We start from the raw sequence: 19,155 nt of genomic DNA, 5'->3' as shown, positions 1-19,155 counted from the left end.
CACAAAAAGGTTATAAGTAGTGGTTTAGAAGATTTATTTGTATAACTGCACTTATATTTTGTATATTGTTACCTAACCTGGAGAATCGTTGGTGGAAGTGATACCACTTGTTGAGTATTCCGACACAAATGAATATGGCATTCATATACACAAACTTTCAAACCAATTATGCCAGGGCGTAAAGAATTGTACGGCTCCTTCCTTACACAATCGTCGGTGCATTTCGTCATTCTTTACGTGGTATGTGATAGCAGAAATGGTTTTACCGGGATGAAATGAAATGAAATGTCGTATGGCTTTTAGTGCTGGAATATCCCAGAACGGGTTCGGCTCGCCAGGTGCAGGTCTTTCTATTTGACTCCCGTAGGCGACCTGCGCGTCGTGATGAGGATGAAATGATGGTGAAAACAACACATACACCCAGCCCCCGTGCCATTGGAATTAACCAATTAAGGTTAAAATCCCCGACCCGGCCGGGAATCGAACCGGGGATCCTCTGAACCGAAGGCCAGTACGCTGACCGTTCAGCCAACGAGTCGGACTTCACCGGCATGAAATACCTGCAATGGACATCAACTTATGCTATCCACTTCACTAACAACAAAAGATAGTGCGACGTCAAATTTTTGGACCTGGAAAGCTTATGAGGGTACACAACCGTTCAACTGTTTCTCACTTCACCTGCAATTACCGCACAGAATCCACTTTCCATCACACGTCACAATACGATTGAGTAGGGGTTCATTCTGGTGACCAACCAACAGGTTATTGCAGATATTCACCCTCTATTTGTGACGCTCCATCAGTCCCTGCAGTACCCAGTTGTCCATTTTCCTTCTCTTTCGCTATACACTGTAGATTTTAGAAAATGGTTGAAAATGAAGCACTGAACTAACCGGCAAATTCCCTGAAGGCGTTGTGTGGATTTTAATCCACATATGTCTTTAAAGCGTCGTTATCTATGCTTGATTGGTTTTTGAACGTGAACGGTCAGCTGATGAAGGTGCTGTGTCTTTTCATACAGGTAAATTAGTTACAAAGTAGTCTACTTTGGTCTTCGAACTGTTAATTTTAAGTCCATACACTCTGCTCTGATTTTCTAGTCTCGGTATCACGGTCTCCAGTTCATGGTCAACTTTGTTATTATCCGAGTGTCTTCAGCGTACAGCAGATTGCTAATTTTCTTAACACAAACTGCCATGCCGCCATTCCAGTCTTCGAGGATCTCCCATATGATGGGCTCGCTGCAGATGTTGAAAAGGAGGGGCGGTAAAATGCACCCCTACCTCACACCAGCAACAGCGGAGAAGCTAATCAATAGGATATCGTTGACACGCACCGCCACTGTGAACCGTATCAAATTCACTAGGCGCCTCGGCGTCCACATATCGACGATAATTACGAAGATTGATCAAATATAAATGGGATTTTTGTTCCTGAACATCAACAGTTGGTAGGACTGGGCCCGTGCTTCTGCTATGCTTTGGTGGGACCATTGGAGTGGGAAGAGCGTGCTGTTAGATATTTCCCGCCATTTCCTTAGTAACGCTCACGATGTCGGAGCAACAGGTTCACCCCTCCACTGCGCAACGCATGATTATAACATTTCTTGCTCGTGAAGGAGTTACAGCTGCGGAAATTTACCAGAGATTGACTGCACAGTTCGGTGATCAAACATTTTCAAGGACGCGTGTGTTTGCCTGGCATAAAAAGTTCAATGAAGGAGAACGTGTGGAAAATCAGCAACACGATCGCCGTACACGGACCAGCATTACAGACGAGAACATTCGTGTGGTTTAAGACATGATTGACGATCGACGGGCGATAATATCAGAAATTGCAGAACAAGTCTGAATCACTTATGGGAGCCGTCAAGCAATCATCACAAACGATCTACAGTTCCGTAAAATGTGTTCCAGATGGGTCCCTCGCATTTTGACTGAAAATCTGAAAATGAGACGTTTGGAGGTCTGTCAGAGGCTTACAGCAAGGTTTGCGGAAGAAGGTGATGGATTTTTTGCGTCGGATCGTCAGCTGCGACGAAACCTGGGTCCACTACTACACTCCCGAATCCAAAGAAGCCAGTAAGGAGTGGGGGAGTAAAGGGAATGCAGCACCAGTGAAAGCCAAGACTGGACTGTCAGCTGGCAAGATTCTTGCAACCGTTTTGTTTTTCGATCGGCGAGGCATTTTGCTGATTGATCTTTTGCATGAGTGACGCACAATCAATGCTGGTTACCACTGCGAGCTGTTGAACAACGCGAGGGTTGCATATCGCTGCAAAAGACGAGACCAACCGATTCGGAAGGTCCTCCTCCTCCACGGCAATGTGCGGCCCCATACTGCAGCACTAACCGTCTCCAAGCTACAGGAAATACAATGGACTATACTTGATCATCCTCCTTAAAGCCCGGACTTATCGCCCTGCGATTTCCATTTGTTCGGACCGCATAAAGAAGATCTAGGAGGGCAACTATTTGAAGATGACGATAGTGTGGAAGACTTCGTGCGTAACGGATTGGTGACACGACCCTATTCTTTTTACGAGGAGGGCATCAAAAAGCTGCCCATATGCTTTGACAAATGCATTTCCAAAGCAGGAAACTATGTAGAAAAGTAAATTGTAATTGCCTTGTGTTTTTTAATAAATGGATTTAAATAAAAAATAAAATCCCCTTTATACTGTATTTGATCCCCACTCGTATACATAGCTTTGATCGTTTCGCCTTGCCGAAGGTTTTCTTGAAATTCACGAAGTACATGAGCAACATGATGTTGAATCCCTAGCTTTCTCGACTAGTTTTCGAAGGTTCAGGATCTGCCCGTGCGTTTCTTTGCCTGAAACGAATCCCATCTGTTAGTCCAGTATTTGTGGTTTGAGGAAGGTCTTTAGCTTGTCTTTCAGTATCGTGAGCAAGATTTTGCTGGCGTGGGAGCAGAGGGCTATTGTGCGACAAGAGTTCCCGCAGTCGTGTGGAAAGCCCTTCATGAACAGTGGCATAAAGATGGAGCGGCATCAATGCCGCGGCCAGTTTCCAGACCTCCAGATTTTTTGGCAATGTATGTGTAGTATGTTCACGCCAAGGTTGCCATGTTCATCAGGACTTCAGCAGTAATTCCATCAAAGCCTGGTACTTTCTGATTCTGCAACTTCTTCACTGCACGTTCACTTCATATCTGAGGATTGCTGGTCCTATGTCTTCAACCTCGTCTCCTGGCATGGATTGTGGGTTGTCGTAGAACATCCCGACGCAGTATTCTCGCCGTACTTTGGCAATGCCATTCGCGTCTGTGATGACTTCGTCTTGTTCGTCCCTGATGACCTGTGTCTTGGCTTTGAACTCTCGAGTCAAGTCGCGGAGCTCTTTGGGGTGTTTCTCAATTGTATGCATCTCCGGATCCACAGACAGCCTTTTCATGTGTTCGTTCTCATCTCTTCTACAAGCGAGCCTGATGTCATTGTTCACTTTTAATTTTATTCGTTTCTGTTGCTCAGGGTCTGCGACTGAGTGTCGGATGTTTAGTCCCTCTCCGGCTAGTGACAAGGTCTTGCCTGACATCTAAGTTGTTGTTTTACTGTACTGGTGGGTTTGGTAATCTTACTAGCAGTTTCAACATCCCATTTTTCCACTCTCTTCCAAACTTCGTCGCAGTTTCCCTCAAGGTCTGGTAGGCCACTTGCTAGAAGATAATTTTGAAAGGCAAATGGTTTTCGAGAAACTATCCTTGGAGAAACCTTAGTTTGGTTGATGGCTTTATCAGCTTGACTTGATGTATACCCAGAGAAGACGGTGATCAGTAACGCATTTAGCGCCTGGTCTGGTATCGATGGTTCTTCATCTCTTGTCAAAAAGGATGTAATCAATCTGGTTCCTATATTGCCCACTCGAGGGCTTCATGTTCTTAGGCAGTTTTGTGATGAATGAATATTGTTATCAGTCGCGAAGTGGATCAGTCTGTTGACTCGCTCGTTACACGTTCCCACGCTGTTGCGCCCCGCCGTGTCCCTCAAGCGGTTGTCCAATGCGGTGCTCCCTACCTTAGCACTGAATTCCCCCAGCAAAATAATGATTCTTTGGGCTTGAGGGCTGCCATGGTGTCCTCTAGGATCGTATAAAAGTCCTACACTTCCAGCTCATCTGCGTCAGGGTGGCTAGGTGTTAAGGGCGAAAGTCAATACTTTTTCATTTATTGGCCTGTAGGCTTCGACGTATGAAGCAAGCTGCTTTATGAATATCGGCTGATGATATTTTTTTCGGATTGCTCTTTACACTCAAATAGAACGCGCTGACCACAAACTTCGAAATGGCTTTCGCCAGAAAATACAACTTCTTTTAAGGAGTTTAGCCCATATCAATCACAATTATCAGGAACTGCTTCTTTGCTGGTCTGCACGCTCTTATTCCAAACTCCGACAGTCCGCGACGAATTGTTGTAACTTGAACCTGTAGTTCCCTCCGACTTAAATTTCGGTTCAAGTCATCAGCAGAAAGCCTCGGATTTATGTTACTCTTTCTTATTAGTAAACGGTCTTCCTTTGGTGTAATCTTGGCCTTCCGATCACAGTTGTTTTCCTTCAGCGACAAAAAGGACCCAGTTTCTCGGAATCTCCTCAAAATTGATTTACTATAGCCACATAAACATCGCATTGTGAAGCAATTTGTCTTCGTGCCATAAGGGTAGGCCTATCAATTACCAAATTTCAATACAGTAACCCGACTTAAGTTTGAAAACATAAACATCACTCTGAGAAATTCAGCTGATGACTGTGTTACAAAGAACATCCAATAATGCTACCTTACACCCAAAATGCAATTCGGTTGAAAGCCGGACCAGTATTTTAGCAGGAATACACAATTCTGCCAATATTATTAATAGAAAGCCTTAGAAACTTCTTTGTTTGAATTAAACCGCACGCTGCTGTATTTCACCTAAACATACGGAATTGAACATTATAATAATATCACGTTTTATTCATTTTCAGATGAAATCTCACCAAGAATGCAACTTGTGCTGACAAGTGCTGTGTACTTCAAGGGCGTCTGGACAAGAACTTTCAATCCAAATAAAACATACACTGGCAAATTCAGTCCAGAGCTTGGCATTGATATAACGATACCAATCATGCACCAAGTCGGAAGATTTCGAGCTGGAGAGGACCGCAGCCTTGGAGCTAAATGGGTCGAATTACCGTTTGATGTATGTATTTAATTTCCTATATGATATCCACCACGTTAGCGGATAAGAGTAGACAACTTAGCAACAGATATTCCCCTTTACCAGTAGGCAAAGCAATGTTTAGTTTAATCATTACTCAGATAGTTCTCATTTGGCGAAAATACTACGCAGCATTTTTGTAAAGGTATTATAATTACTGGGAACCTAAGTATGCCGGCCTCGTGGTGTAGGGGTAGCTTGCCTGCCTCTCACCCTGAGGCTCCGTGGTGTGTCGTGCTGAGCTGCTCAAACGGTAACGTGCGGGCTTTCTGATGCTAACATGGCGGATTCGGTTCCAGCTCAGTCCGATAGTAGGTATTTGAAAGTGGTCAAATACGTCAGACTCGTGTCGTAGATTTATCGGCACGTAAAAGAACAAACCATGTAGGTAGTTACTGGGACGTTAAACCATTATTATTATTTCCTTTTTCTTAATCTGTTTACCCTCCAGGGTTGGTTTTTCCCTCGGACTCAGCGAGGGATGCCACCTCTGCCGCCTCAAGGGCAGTGTCCTGGAGCGTGAGATACTGGGTCGTGGATACAACTGGGGAGAATGGCCAGTACCTCGCTCAGGCATCCTCACCTGCTATGCTGAACAGAGGCCTTGTGGGGGAATGGGAAAATTGTAAGAGATAGACAAGGAAGAGGGAAGAAGTGGCCGTGGCTTTAAGTTAGGTACCATCCCGGCATTGTCCGACTCGTTGGCTGAATGGTCAGCGTACTGGCCTTCGGTTCAGAGGGTCCCGGGTTCGATTCCCGGCCGGGTCGGGGATTTTAACCTTAATTAGTTAATTCCAATGGCCCGGGGGCTGGGTGTTTGTGCTGTCCTCAACATCCCTGCAACTCACACACCACACATAATACTATCCTCCACCACAATAACACGCAGTTACCTACACATGGCAGATGCTGCCCACCCTCACCGGAGGGTCTGCCTTACAAGGGCTGCACTCGGCTAGAAATAGCCACACGAAATTAAATTAAATTATCCCGGCATTTGCCTGGAGGAGAAGTGGAAACCACGGAAAACCACTTCCAGGATGGCTGAGGTGGGAATCGAACCCACCTCTACCCATTTGACCTCCCGAGGTTGAGTAGACCCTGTTCCAGCCCTCGTAACCACTTTGCAAATTTCGTGGCACTGCCGGCAATCGAACCGGGGCCTCCGGGGATGGCAGCTAATCATACTAGCCACTACACCACGGAGGTGGACATTATTGACATTATTATTATTATTATTATTATTATTATTATTATTATTATTATTATTATTATTATTATTAATATTATTATTAACTAGCGAATGTACCCGTGCTTCGCTACGGTATTCTACATTGTATTCGGTTATCGAAGTAAATAGTGTACATGCAGTAAATAAGATTGTTTTAAAATTGCATGTCTCTTAGCGTTATCCGAGAAAGAGCATGGGGAGTTCCCCGTACGTTGTTTCCAATGTAAAGTGTTTGTTACGGATTTGTGATATAGCGGCAGACTCACTTGCCTACTGCCATTCACAATCGAGTTGGGATGATTACGTAATAATTGCAGGCCCCATTGCCTACTACGCGGACAAAATCGATTTGGGGAGTTTTCGTTAATATGGCAGCCCCTTCCTACTTCCAGACAGATTTCAGTTGAGGAGTTTTTATTATAATGGCAGGCAATTACCCTACTATCACTCGAAATTGAGTTGTGCAGTTATCATTATAATGCCAGGCCCATTTTCCTACTGCCAGCCAGCTTACTGCCAGTCACACCAAGTTGGTGAGTTTCCATCAAAATAGCAGGCCACTATGCCTAATGCCAGTCACATTTTAGATGAGGACATTTCTTTATAATGATAGGCACCCTTGCCTACTGCCAAACACAATCGGGTAGGGGAGTTTTAAACAAAACTGCATGCTCACTTGCCTTCTGCATGTCAAATCGAGAAGGGAACTATTCATTATAATTGTAGGCTTTCCTTACTAATGACAGTTACACAGGAGTTGGAGAAGGAACGCTTTCCTACTGCCAGTCAAAGTCGGTGTGGGGAGTACTTATTACAATAGCAGACCCACCCTTTCTCGATCGCTAAAAATCGACATCAGTGAATATATATAGATCGACATACGAAAGTATATGCGTATTTACAATATTGAAGACCTTCATTTACAGATTAACTGCTACTAAACGTACGTCATATCGACAAAGGATTATACCATAAGACACGCCGGATTTAGTGGCCTAAATGGCTGGTCCTATGATATGTCATCTATTCTTGGGTCAGATTGAATTAGAAACGTGGAACAGGGTAAAGGTTTTGTAAGATTATCTCACATTACATTACTTTTCGGATACATACATAGCATTTGGCTCACATATGGCTACTGGGTGGGCCAATTTTCGTGAAGAGTTTAATGATTCTGTATTTCATATAAGTAATTGAAAGTATGAATTATGCATGTGAAAATTCCAAATTGACTTAACATCGATTAAAGAGAAAAATCAAACGTAAAAGGGATACAGATACGGCAAAAAGTCATAAGACCGCGGTTGTAGATCATTCCAAATTGAACGGAGATTGTGCAATCCGTTATAGGATAGGAATTTCCGAAGGTCTGCACCATCATTAAAATTGCCTGCGTATTTCGATATTCTTCGGGGATTCAAAGTGAAAAATTTAATGATCTAGGAAGTTTTCCGTTCGTTACAGGCTTAAACGTATAATTTTGTCAAATTTCAATTATCTTCTTTTTCTTCTGGCAGATTATGGCGCAATTTGGATTTTGGGCGAGGCGGGTAAAAATTAGTACTTTCAGGAAACTAAACCAAAAATTATGGAGATGGTCATTATTACCCCTTAAACGGAAAGCTGTACGAAAATTTCGCCAAAATAGTCAGTGTAGAGGCACACAGTCGTTACGATTTGATTTATATAGATAAGGAATCTGCTCCATGTAAAACACCTTTTGGGCTATGTCCGCTGGACTTAACCTGCAAAAGTGACCATTCATGATATCTCCCTTAGTAATCCTCCTGACGAAAGAATGCACATGGAAAAAAGGTTTAGAGGTGGAATTCCATCACGTTTGGTCGATTTCCAGTCAGGTTGGTCTTGTTCTGTATATGTTGTGGAAGAGTAAAATCACCATTTCGGTTCCCTATAAACCGCCAGTCCATTCCGGAACATGAAATGTTATTTACGTTTAAAACCTACCTTTGGACAGGTGGATGCTAAATATAAATTTTGGTTCTAATGTCTTCAGTAGTTTTCAAATTGCAAGGAGTACGCTTTACACGCACCCGCTCGGGAGTTAAGTCCGATGGGACTTGTACAGAAAAACGGTCCGTTAATGATATATCAGAGGTAAGGCTTTTTGCGGATGATGTTATTCTCTATAGAGTGATAAATAAGTTACAAGATTGTGAGCAACTGCAACGTGACCTCGAAAATGTTGTGAGATGGACAGCAGACAATGGTATGTTGATAAACGGGGCTAAAAGTCAGGTTGTGAGTTTCACAAATAGGAAAAGTCCTCTCAGTTTTAATTACTGCATTGATGGGGTGAAAGTTCCTTTTGGGGATCATTGTAAGTATCTAGGTGTTAATATAAGGAAAGATCTTCACTGGGGTAATCACATAAATGGGATTGTAAATAAAGGGTACCGATCTCTGCACATGGTTATGAGGGTGTTCAGGGGTTGTAGTAAGGATGTAAAGGAGAGTGCATATAAGTCTCTGGTAAGACCCCAACTAGAGTATGGTTCCAGTGTATGGGACCCTCACCAGGATTACCTGATTCAAGAACTGGAAAAAATCCAAAGAAAAGCAGCTCGATTTGTTCTGGGTGATTTCCGACAAAAGAGTAGCGTTACAAAAATGTTGCAATGTTTGGGTTGGGAAGAATTGAGAGAAAGAAGAAGAGCTGCTCGACTAAGTGGTATGTTCCGAGCTGTCAGCGGAGAGATGGCGTGGAATGACATTAGTAGACGAATAGGTTTGAATGGCGTTTATAAAAGTAGGAAAGATCACAATATGAAGATAAAGTTGGAATTCAAGAGGACAAACTGGGGCAAATATTCATTTATAGGAAGGGGAGTTAGGGATTGGAATAACTTACCAAGGGAGATGTTCAATAAATTTCCAATTTCTTTGAAATCATTTCGGAAAGGGCTAGGAAAGCAACAGATAGGGAATCTGCCACCTGGGCGACTGCCCTAAATGCAGATCAGTATTGATTGATTGATTGTATCGAAATGATGCACATGAGAAAAAAGGTTTAGAAATTATTATTTACCAAGGTAGGTAGATTTCCATTAAGTTTGGTTGTGTATATTTTGTGGAAGTGCAAAATCACTGTTTCGGTTTCGTATAAACCCCCAGTCAGTTCAGGGATTTAGAAACAATATTTGCCCAAAACCTATCAAGGACAGGTGTATTCTAAATATGAGTCTTGGTGGAAATACATCCAGTAGTTTGTAGCACTCGCGTACATACGGCGTAATTAAGGAAGAAATAATACAGTTAAGAAAGTTGAAAGTAATAGAAAATGGATTATAACTGCGGACAGCCGGATAACGACAAATATGTAAATGCCAAGTGAATGTATTGGAAAATCAAATACCCCTCAATAAATTATGCTAGTGTGAGTAATGGATATAATAAAGCGGTAACAGAGGAGAAATTTAGGTCAGTGATTCTTAGGTAAACAAATAATAAGAAGATGACTAATGGTGTTATTACTTAATCTATTCGAGGGCGGTTATAATATCCAACGATATTCCGCCAATATCCCGCAGATAGGCCGATTGACGCCTCTCTTGCCTTCTACCCAAGGAACAACCACGAATTTAAAAGCATGATGAGGAAAATGGCAATACGTTACTTCCCTGCTGGCATGCAGTCAGAGACGTTGCCATGGTAACCTGTAGTTTCGTTGTCGGTCTGTCGGTCACTCAATGCAGAGCATGATACCAGCGGAAAATTGTAAATTTCTCCGTCATGTGAAGAGTAAGGTAAATTATGAACATAACGAAAGTTGTTTATAATGAAGAGACGTTTCACGTACGGTAAACGAAGTTTACAGAAAATCAATAGTATAAGAGAAAATGGAGGAAACCCATTCTGGTTTTCCTATAAACCACCCGTCTATTCGACGATTGTAAAATAATATGCATACAGAAACCTTCCCCGAGATGAGTATTCTCTAAATATGAAGTTTGGTTGAGATCTATCCAGCCGTTTCGAAGTGATGGTGGAAAAACCATTCAGGTTTTCCTATAAACCCCCGTCTATTGAAAGATTTTAAAATGATATGCATATCGAAACCTTCCCCGGGATGAGTATACTCTAAATATGAAGTTTGGTTGAGATCTATCCAGCCGTTTCGAAGTGATGGTGGAAAAACCATTCTGGTTTTCCTATAAACCCCCGGTCTATTCAAAGATTTTAAAATAATATGCACATCGAAACCTTCCCCGAGATGAGTATACTCTAGATATGAAGTTTAGTTGAGATCTATCCAGTCGTTTCAACGTGATGGTGGAAAAACCATTCTGGTTTTCCTATAAACCCCCCGAGTATTGAAAGATTTTAAAATGATATGCATATCGAAACCATCCCCGGGATGAGTTTACTCTAAATATGAAGTTTGGTTGAGATCTATCCAGCCGTTTCGACGTGATGGTGGAACAGACAAACAAACAGACAGACAAACAGACAAACAGACAAACAGACAAACAAACAGACATGAAACGTAAAAACCACCGATTCGGTCTTGAGTTGACCTAAAACGGATAAATATCTGAAAAATTGGCAAAACAAAAGAAATTACAGACAGCGGACCCCCTACAATTTTATTTATATAGATAGACTATTATTACTGGCTTTTACGTCCCACTAACTACTTTTTCGGTTTTCGAAGACGACGAGGTGCCGGGGTTTTGTCGCGCAGGAGTTCTTTTACGTGCCATTAAATCTAAGACACAAGAGTGACGTACCGGTATTTGAGTACCTTCAAATACCACCGGACTGAGGCAGGTTCGAACCTGCCAAGTTGGGTTCAGAAAGCCAGTGCCTGAACCGTCTGAGCCACTCAGTCCGGCTTATCGTTATTATTATTATTATTATTATTATTATTATTATTATTATTATTATTATTATTATTATTATTGTACCGGGAGGGACACCTCAATGCAGCAAATTCAAAATAAGTGCCTTTATAAACTCCTCTATCAATCAAAAGGTGAAACTGATACCACATGAAGTTGGAACTTTAATCGGAAGATGTCACCACTAAAATATTAAGTAATTGTGTTATTGTGAAATTTCCTAAACTGATTGAATTTCTTCTTGTTTTGTTTGGCTACACATCAAGAAGTTTGGACATTTTTCCACAGATGACACTACCACAAACTCTGATCGTGCATTCTGGTGCAAGGTGGAAGAACTTATAACATTAAGAAGTTTCGTATTTCTAGGTTTGCATAACTGAATCTATGTTCATTTATTTTTGGGTTGGCAACACTTCTTTTCCTTCCGCCAGTTTTGAATCTGGCCAAACAGGACATTTTGTAATTAATTTTCAACCAATCCCTCATTTCTTGTTCATTTTGAATCTGCCAATAAAAATTAAGAGGGTGTATCCTGATTAGTCCTGAATTCTCTCGAACCTTCCATGAGGGTATATAAACTGCGGCGCTTCGGGCTACCTTGCCAATTGATCGTCGTCTTTCTGAGCGTGTGTGTTAAGACAGGAGGCGGGGCGCCTCTTTCTTCGGCCAGCAGAACATCTATAAGGTAACGGCCACATAAATTCATTCTTTCTTGCTACCTCCGCAGCTTAATTCGAGGGGAAGGCGCGAATCTTTAACTATGTAACATTCTTTCCTAAAATGTAAATTTTCTTTCGGCTAATGTAAAAACTTCATAAAATCTTCAACTGTAAACTGGGGATAGAGAGTGAGTAACCCTCTCGAGCTCCCCTTCATCTTGGTTTGAGGTGACTCCGTTTTAGCAACCTTTCTTTCCTGTAATGAATTAAGGTTATTTCCATGCGAGCCACCTCAGTAGTGTGGGATAGCCCCAGTTTCATCGTCCAAGATCCCTTTAGGATTTTATATTTCATTACGTGGAGCGCAGTGTTCGCCTCCATTCATTTGTGTTCGGGCCGTTTATTTAACCTGTTCTTTTTCACAAAGGCCCGGTAGGTTGGGTACTAGATACCGCTGTGTAAAAACCAATTCAATTTGTAAATGGTGGCTTGAGAGGCCAGAGATTGTTGCCTCGAGTAGGCTAGAAGAAACTGAGAGCCTGTTAGCTCTTTTCAAGTTTTTGTAATAGTAAAGAGTGCCTCTGGAAGGCTAGATATTGTATTTTGGGAGCAAGTGCTCTTGAATTAGGAGATATCTGCCCTTGAGTAAACGATTCTTTATTTAAATTAAAGTTGTGAACTGGATCCGGTATCTCTGGAATTGTAACCTAGAGGCTTGTAGCCCAGAATTGTCAAGGTCTGAATCTTGAATTTTCCAATTTATGAAATTGTCATTGTACCTGATGTTTCATTGTTATGAAAAATGGTTAAGTTTGAAGTTCTAAAAGAAATATAACCTTCCGTTCAAGTTTTAAATTAATTTTGATCTTGTAGATAGACCCATTCACCCCGGCACCTTCTTTAACCTCTTTCTGCTCCACGGGTATCCCCGTAACAATTATTATTATTATTATTATTATTATTATTATTATTATTATTATTATTATTATTATTATTATTATTATTATTATTATTATTTTCTCGTCTGCCTGGTTTTGGTTGTGGCGATTTTAAACAGTTCCAGATAATTTCAAATAATGGTTTGACGTGTTACATTTTAACATAATATCAGAAAGTAATTCTGATTATTGTACTAATATCTATGCAATTATAATTTACAGTTTTTCAGTCGGTCGAAACAAGATATGTAAAAGTGTGACAGTACCTGTACAAAATTGACAACAACGGTATGTTATAGTGTTCGTGTTTCGACAAACTGAAAAGCTATGAGTTATATTAACTGAGTCGACACTGAAAAAGAATGGTTGCCTTTCTAACAAAACGAGAAATGTAGCTATACTGAAGGTTTTGAATTGAGATAATTACCTAAAACAACATATAAACACTGATGTTAAAAATCGATATACTACCAGTATATGAAAAGGGGTCCGCTTCTGTGGTGTAGTGGTTAGTGTGATTAGCTGGCACCCCTGGAGGCCCGGGTTCGATTCCCGGCTCTGCCACGAACTTTGAAAAGTGGTACGAGGGCTGGAACGGGGTCCACTCAACCTCGGGAGGTCAACTGAGTAGAGGTAGGTTCGATTCCCACCTCAGCAATCCTGGAAGTGGCTTTTCGTGGTTTTCCACTTCTCCTCCAGGAAAATCCTGAGATGGTACATAACTTAAGACCATGGCCGCTTCCTCCCCTCTTCCTTGTCTATCCCTTCCAATCTTCCCATCTCCCACCAAGGCCCCTGTTCAGCATAGCACGTGAGGCCGCCTGGCCGAGGTACCGATCATCCTCCCCAGTTGTATCCCCAAACCCAGTGTCTCATGCTCCAGGACACTGTCCATGTGGCGGTTGAGGGGGGATCCCTCGCTGAGTCCGAGGGAAAAACCAAACCTATAGGGTAAACAGATTAAGAAAGAAAGATATGAAATGGGGCTGCCTGACCGAGGTGGTAAAGGCGTGCTCTGTTCATCTAGAAGAACGTAGGCTCGATTCCCCATAAAGAAGTTGAAATATTTAAGAAACGAGATTTCCACTTTCGGAGGTGCACGTGGCCGTGAGGTTTACTCAGCGTACACCAAAAATGAGTAACACTCTACCCTACCATGTGCCGAGGTTATGCATAGTGGAAGCCTTTACCTTCCTTCCCTCCAAGGGATGATTTATTTTAAAAGTTGCTCTACGCCACACCAACACAGATAGGTCTTACGGCGACGATAGGCTAGGAAAGGGCTAGTAGTGGGAAGGAAGCGGCCGCGGCCTTAATTAAGGTACAGCCCCAACATTTGCCTGTTGTGAAAATGGAAAACCACGGAAATCCATCTTCAGGGCTGCCGACAGAGGTGTTCGAACCCACTATCTCCCGCAAACAAGCTCACAGCTACGCACCTCTAACCGCATGTCCAATTCGCCCGGTGCACTTTTCCTGTTGGTGAAATTCGCAACCTGACTTTTCTCCCCGTTTACCATCCTTTTTTCTAAATGCTTTACCTCGCACTGACAGAGATAGGTCGTATGGCGACGTTGGGACAGGAAAGGCCTAGATACGGCAAGAAAGCGGCAGTGGCCTTAATTAAGGTACAGCGCCAGCATTTGCTTGGTGTGAAAATAGGAAACCACGGAAAACTATCTTCAGGGCTGCCGACAGTGTGGTTCAAACCCACTATCTCCCGGATGCGAGCTCACAGCTGCGCGCTCGTAACCGTACGGCCAAATCGCCCTGTGTTTATCATCTTACCATTGTCTGCTGTAAGATGGACAGCAGACAATGATATGAAGCTGAAGACTGACATCAGCCGGTCATCATTCATGCATATACTGCATAACAATAAATTTCACCCATACCATCCGCAGTTACACCAGCAGCTCCACGAACGTGATTTCGATGCTAGAGTAACATTTTGTCAATGGGCATTACTCAGTGTAACCAATAATGTAGCCTTTTGTCAGGAGTCCTGTGTTTTAGACGAATCATGATTTCACAACAATGGCGTCGTGAATCGGAACAATATGTACTATTGGAGCGCGGAGACAGGGCCCATTTCAACATACAAGACCGTCGCCAACATATTATTACTTAAGCGTGGCCGTTCGACATCGGAAGTTAATATCCGTCTCAGTCTTCAGTAATGCTTTATAGTATTCATTAATTTTTTACCATTACGGAGCACTTGGCATGCTTATTAATTCGACCGTACTGTCCTTTAGTTCGACTCCAGAGATAGTCCGCCACTCATACAGTCAATTCATGTGGTTGCTCCATAGCGAACTACTCAACACTTACAACTGAAAACAGTGGTCACATAACAGCAACAACTCAACAGTGCTAACCAGCACTACAATATTCATCACAACAACAACAATTAAATGTGCTCCATCTACTTACAACAACTGTTCAACGCACAGACCCCACGCCGGTACACATATACAGTACTCCACACAGTACCCCACTCACTGCCCGAAGATACTCTGACTCCGGTGGGACACCGATGACAGCCAGTCCTACTATTAACTCGACACTCCAAAACAACTCGTTCGCGGCGGCCTTGTATCTATCTCGGGTGATGAAGTACTGATTTTCTTCGCGATGCGGCTAGAGGTGGAAGGTTCTAGTTTCTCATTCTAGAAGGCACACAGAGAAAAAAAACGAAAGCACAATACAAGGGAATGACGTCCATGCCCTCCTGGTCGGGTGGGATGTCTCCGGTATGACTCACTAATCTCTTTTAGGAAATACCGAAAGGGGATACAACAGGGTTGATGGTCGTTTGAGAGCGTTACAATACAATCGGCCATGCGAGAAACATCCTGAATTTCCATCTCTACCCGAGTGGCAGTGGCCTTGCGATTTGAAGTATTTGTGGACATGGCAAAGCAGACATTTATGGGGAAATGAAATCGCTTAAATTGGAAGGGATAATTGATATAAATTAGGGGAATTTTTGGTAGAAATTGTTTCTTCTTCTTTATCTGGTTACCCCCCAGGGTAGGTTTTTCCCTCGGACTCAGCGGGGGATCCCCTCCTCTACCGCCTCAAGGGTAGTGTCCTGGAGCTTCAAACTCTGGGTCATGGGATACAACTGGGGGGATGACCAGTACCTCGCCCAGGCGGCCTCACCGGTTATGCTGAACAGGGGCCTTGCGGAGGGATTGGAAGATTGGAAGGGATAGACAAGGAAGAGGGAAAGGAGCGGCCGTGGCATTAATGTTAGGTATCATCCCGGCATTTGCCTGGAGGAGAAGTGGGAAACCACGGGAAACCACTTCCAGGGTGGCTGAGGTGAGAATCGAACCCATCTCTACTCAGTTGACCTCCCTAGGCTGAGTGGACCCCGTTCCAGCCCTCGTATGACTTTTCAAATTCCGTGGCAGAGCCGGGAATCGAACCCGGTCCTCCGGGGGTGGCAGGTAATCACACTAACCACTACACCACATTGGCGGAAGAAATTGTTTCAATGCTTCCTAAAATATCAGGCTCAATGACATTCTTGTTAACGACCTGTGTCGTAGGCGAGTACCGTTGCACAATTTCATTGCGGTTAGGTTTCTCAAGAGCATTATCGACACTCTTGTTTTTAACGTAATTTCATGTGCTGGCAGGACATGCTCTTTCCTTCTTTCTTTCTTAATCTGTTTATTCTTCTGAGTTGGCTTTTCCCTCGGACTCAGCGAGGGATCCCTCCTCCACCGCCTCAAGGGCAGTGTCCTGGAGCTTCAGACATTGGGTCTGGAGATACAACTGGGGAGAGTGACCAGTACCTCGCCCAGATGGCCTCACCTGCTATGCTGAACAGGGGCCTTGTGGGGGATAGGAAACCACTTCCAGGATGGCTGAGGTGGGAATCGAACCCGCCTCTACTCATTTGACCTCCCGAGGCTGAGTGAACCCCGTTCCAACCTCGTACCACATTTCAAATTTCGTGGCAGAGTCGGAAATCGAACCCGGGCCTCTGGGGGTGGCAGCTAATCACACTAACCATTACACCATAGAGGCGGACGGCAGGACATGTACAGATATAAAATTGAGGAACTCAACTGGATGATGAATCGCATCGTCGTTGTTCACGACTGCGTTAACTGAATTATACCTTCTTTATTCGCCTATGCCAACGGCCGTAGCCGTGTTGAAACACCGGATCCCGTGACATCTCCGAAGTTAAGCAACATTGGGCGTGGTCAGGAGTTGGATGGGTTGCCACGCGCTGTTGGTTGGGGGTAAGGGAATGGAGGAGCGGAAAGGAACTGGCCACCCTACTGCACGAAAACTCCGGCTCAGCAACACCTTTGCGGAGGTTCGGACCTGCCGTCGGGCAGAATAACCCTTACTTTACCTATTCGCCTATAATTTTCGCCATGATTTTCCCACTTATTTCCACGACCTGTTTATTTTTTGAACCAAAATACCTCGTTCACAAAACCGTAATTTCGAGGACTATGTATATCGTGAATGTTTTGGCAATTAAGACATCCCGAGGCTAAAATATGTTAGTCAATGACGCAGGAATGGTAATATGTATCACCAGAGCCCTGGAATGTTCCATTTTCAAGAGTACCTCACTGAATTCCTCTTCTCCCTGACCACATATATGTTTGTTACGAGAAAAGGTCTTTCAATCGACGGACCCACCTGCTGTAGCTGTCAGTGTCTGACGGAGGTCTCCCACCGTCATGCAGACGGCGACGCACGGCCCGCTATGGGACAGACTATATATTAAAGTATCCGGTCAGAAAAATTTCCCGAGCTCAATAGCTGCAGTCGCTTAAGTGCCGCTAGTATCGAGTATTCGGGAGATTGTGGGTTCGAGCCCCACTGTCGGCAGCCCTGAAGATGGTTTTCCGTGGTTTCTTATCTTCACACCAGGCAAATGCTGGGGCTGTACCTTAATTAAGGCCACGGACTCTTCTTTCCCACTCCTATCCCTCTTCTGCCCCATCGTCGCCATAAGACGAATCTGTGTCGGTGCGACGTAAAGCAACTTGTAAAAAAAAGTAAATTTTCTACTAGGATACAAATACGTGGCATGGACAATTATCATTTACTACTCCTTCTCTCCTTGTTACGAAGGATTCTTCGGCAAGATTAATATTAACAACGGTAGGACGCAGTAAATAAATAAAAATAAGTACAACGTATTCCCCCCCCCCCCCCGTTATTATTCATTGTAGAACTCAACTTGTATTACACATAAGATAAAACATTTGATTTTCTACAACTTTTGTTATTTAGTATCTATCGATAAGACGAGCATTAACGGAGATAATTGAGAATTAACTTTCAGACTTTCCCCTAAACTAATTCACCCATCTATTGCCTAGATTATAATATAAATAAATAAAAACATACATACACAGAGCTCCAATCTTTTTCTCATCACTCCCATAATCAACTTCGAAAACATACTCTTGCGCCAACAGCTTACTTCGGCGAACATACATTTCTATCTAAAATAAGTTTGTCTTGGTGTTCTCTAGTTCCTGTATCAATTTGCACGGACAGTTTTGCAACCCTCTGTATATTATGGCAGGTTAAATATTCAGCTTATTGACGTTAATGGATCATTTCTATTCTCTGCTTTGCACGTTTCTGTCTTCGACATGTTCAATAGTTCGAGGTTAGTGGCAATAAGTTCTTAATTTTTTTTATATCTTTCACATAATCTTTCGATTAGACATAGCTCCTTTATGGAGTGTTTGTTCCGAATTTTACACACTTAATGTTTGGCATGGTAACCAATACCGTAGTCTAGAGATTAAAACTATATATTCCGGCTCAGATGGCTCGAATTGGATTCTCGGCTCTGTCATGACCGTAAGAGGGTTTGAGTGCCTTTGACGGAGTGGAGTTTAAATTGGAAACGTAACTGAGAAGAAAGTTTGTATAAATCACACTCCAGGTCATGTAGGAAATGGTCTTCCATGTTTCCTATAGCCGTTCCGAATGAATTATGGGATGAAGCTTGACATGAAGAGCACTACAAATTTCTTTCCATTTCTAGCTCCAATTAATAACAAATAAACTCAGCTATATACAAAACACAGCTTTACATCACCCTAAGTAGATTAGGGATAGAAGACAAGGCAGAGAATGGCAGGAACACATACATCACTGTATCAATGGAAAGAAATAGTTGAGTATGCACTGGTAAGAGAAGAGGTCACCGTTATTAATGAAATGGAGATCCAGTTTTGAGGTCA

At 42.9% G+C, this 19,155-nt stretch overlaps 1 protein-coding gene across 1 annotated transcript in view; it reads left to right on the top strand.

Moving 5' to 3' along the window:
* The window catches only part of LOC136863133 (ipis-1), a 159,980-nt gene that overhangs the window by 104,513 nt on the left and 36,312 nt on the right, over positions 1-19,155 (top strand). Inside the window, exon 5 of the mRNA XM_067139477.2 lies at positions 4,985-5,199. Coding sequence (XP_066995578.1) covers positions 4,985-5,199 — 215 coding nt within the window. The remainder of the gene's footprint in view (positions 1-4,984; positions 5,200-19,155) is intronic.

This window comes from Anabrus simplex, chromosome 2, assembly GCF_040414725.1.
Source record: "Anabrus simplex isolate iqAnaSimp1 chromosome 2, ASM4041472v1, whole genome shotgun sequence".
NCBI classification, from domain to species: domain Eukaryota; kingdom Metazoa; phylum Arthropoda; class Insecta; order Orthoptera; family Tettigoniidae; genus Anabrus; species Anabrus simplex.
Note: the sequence above shows the minus strand (reverse complement) of the source record. Positions and strands in the feature narration are given on the sequence as shown.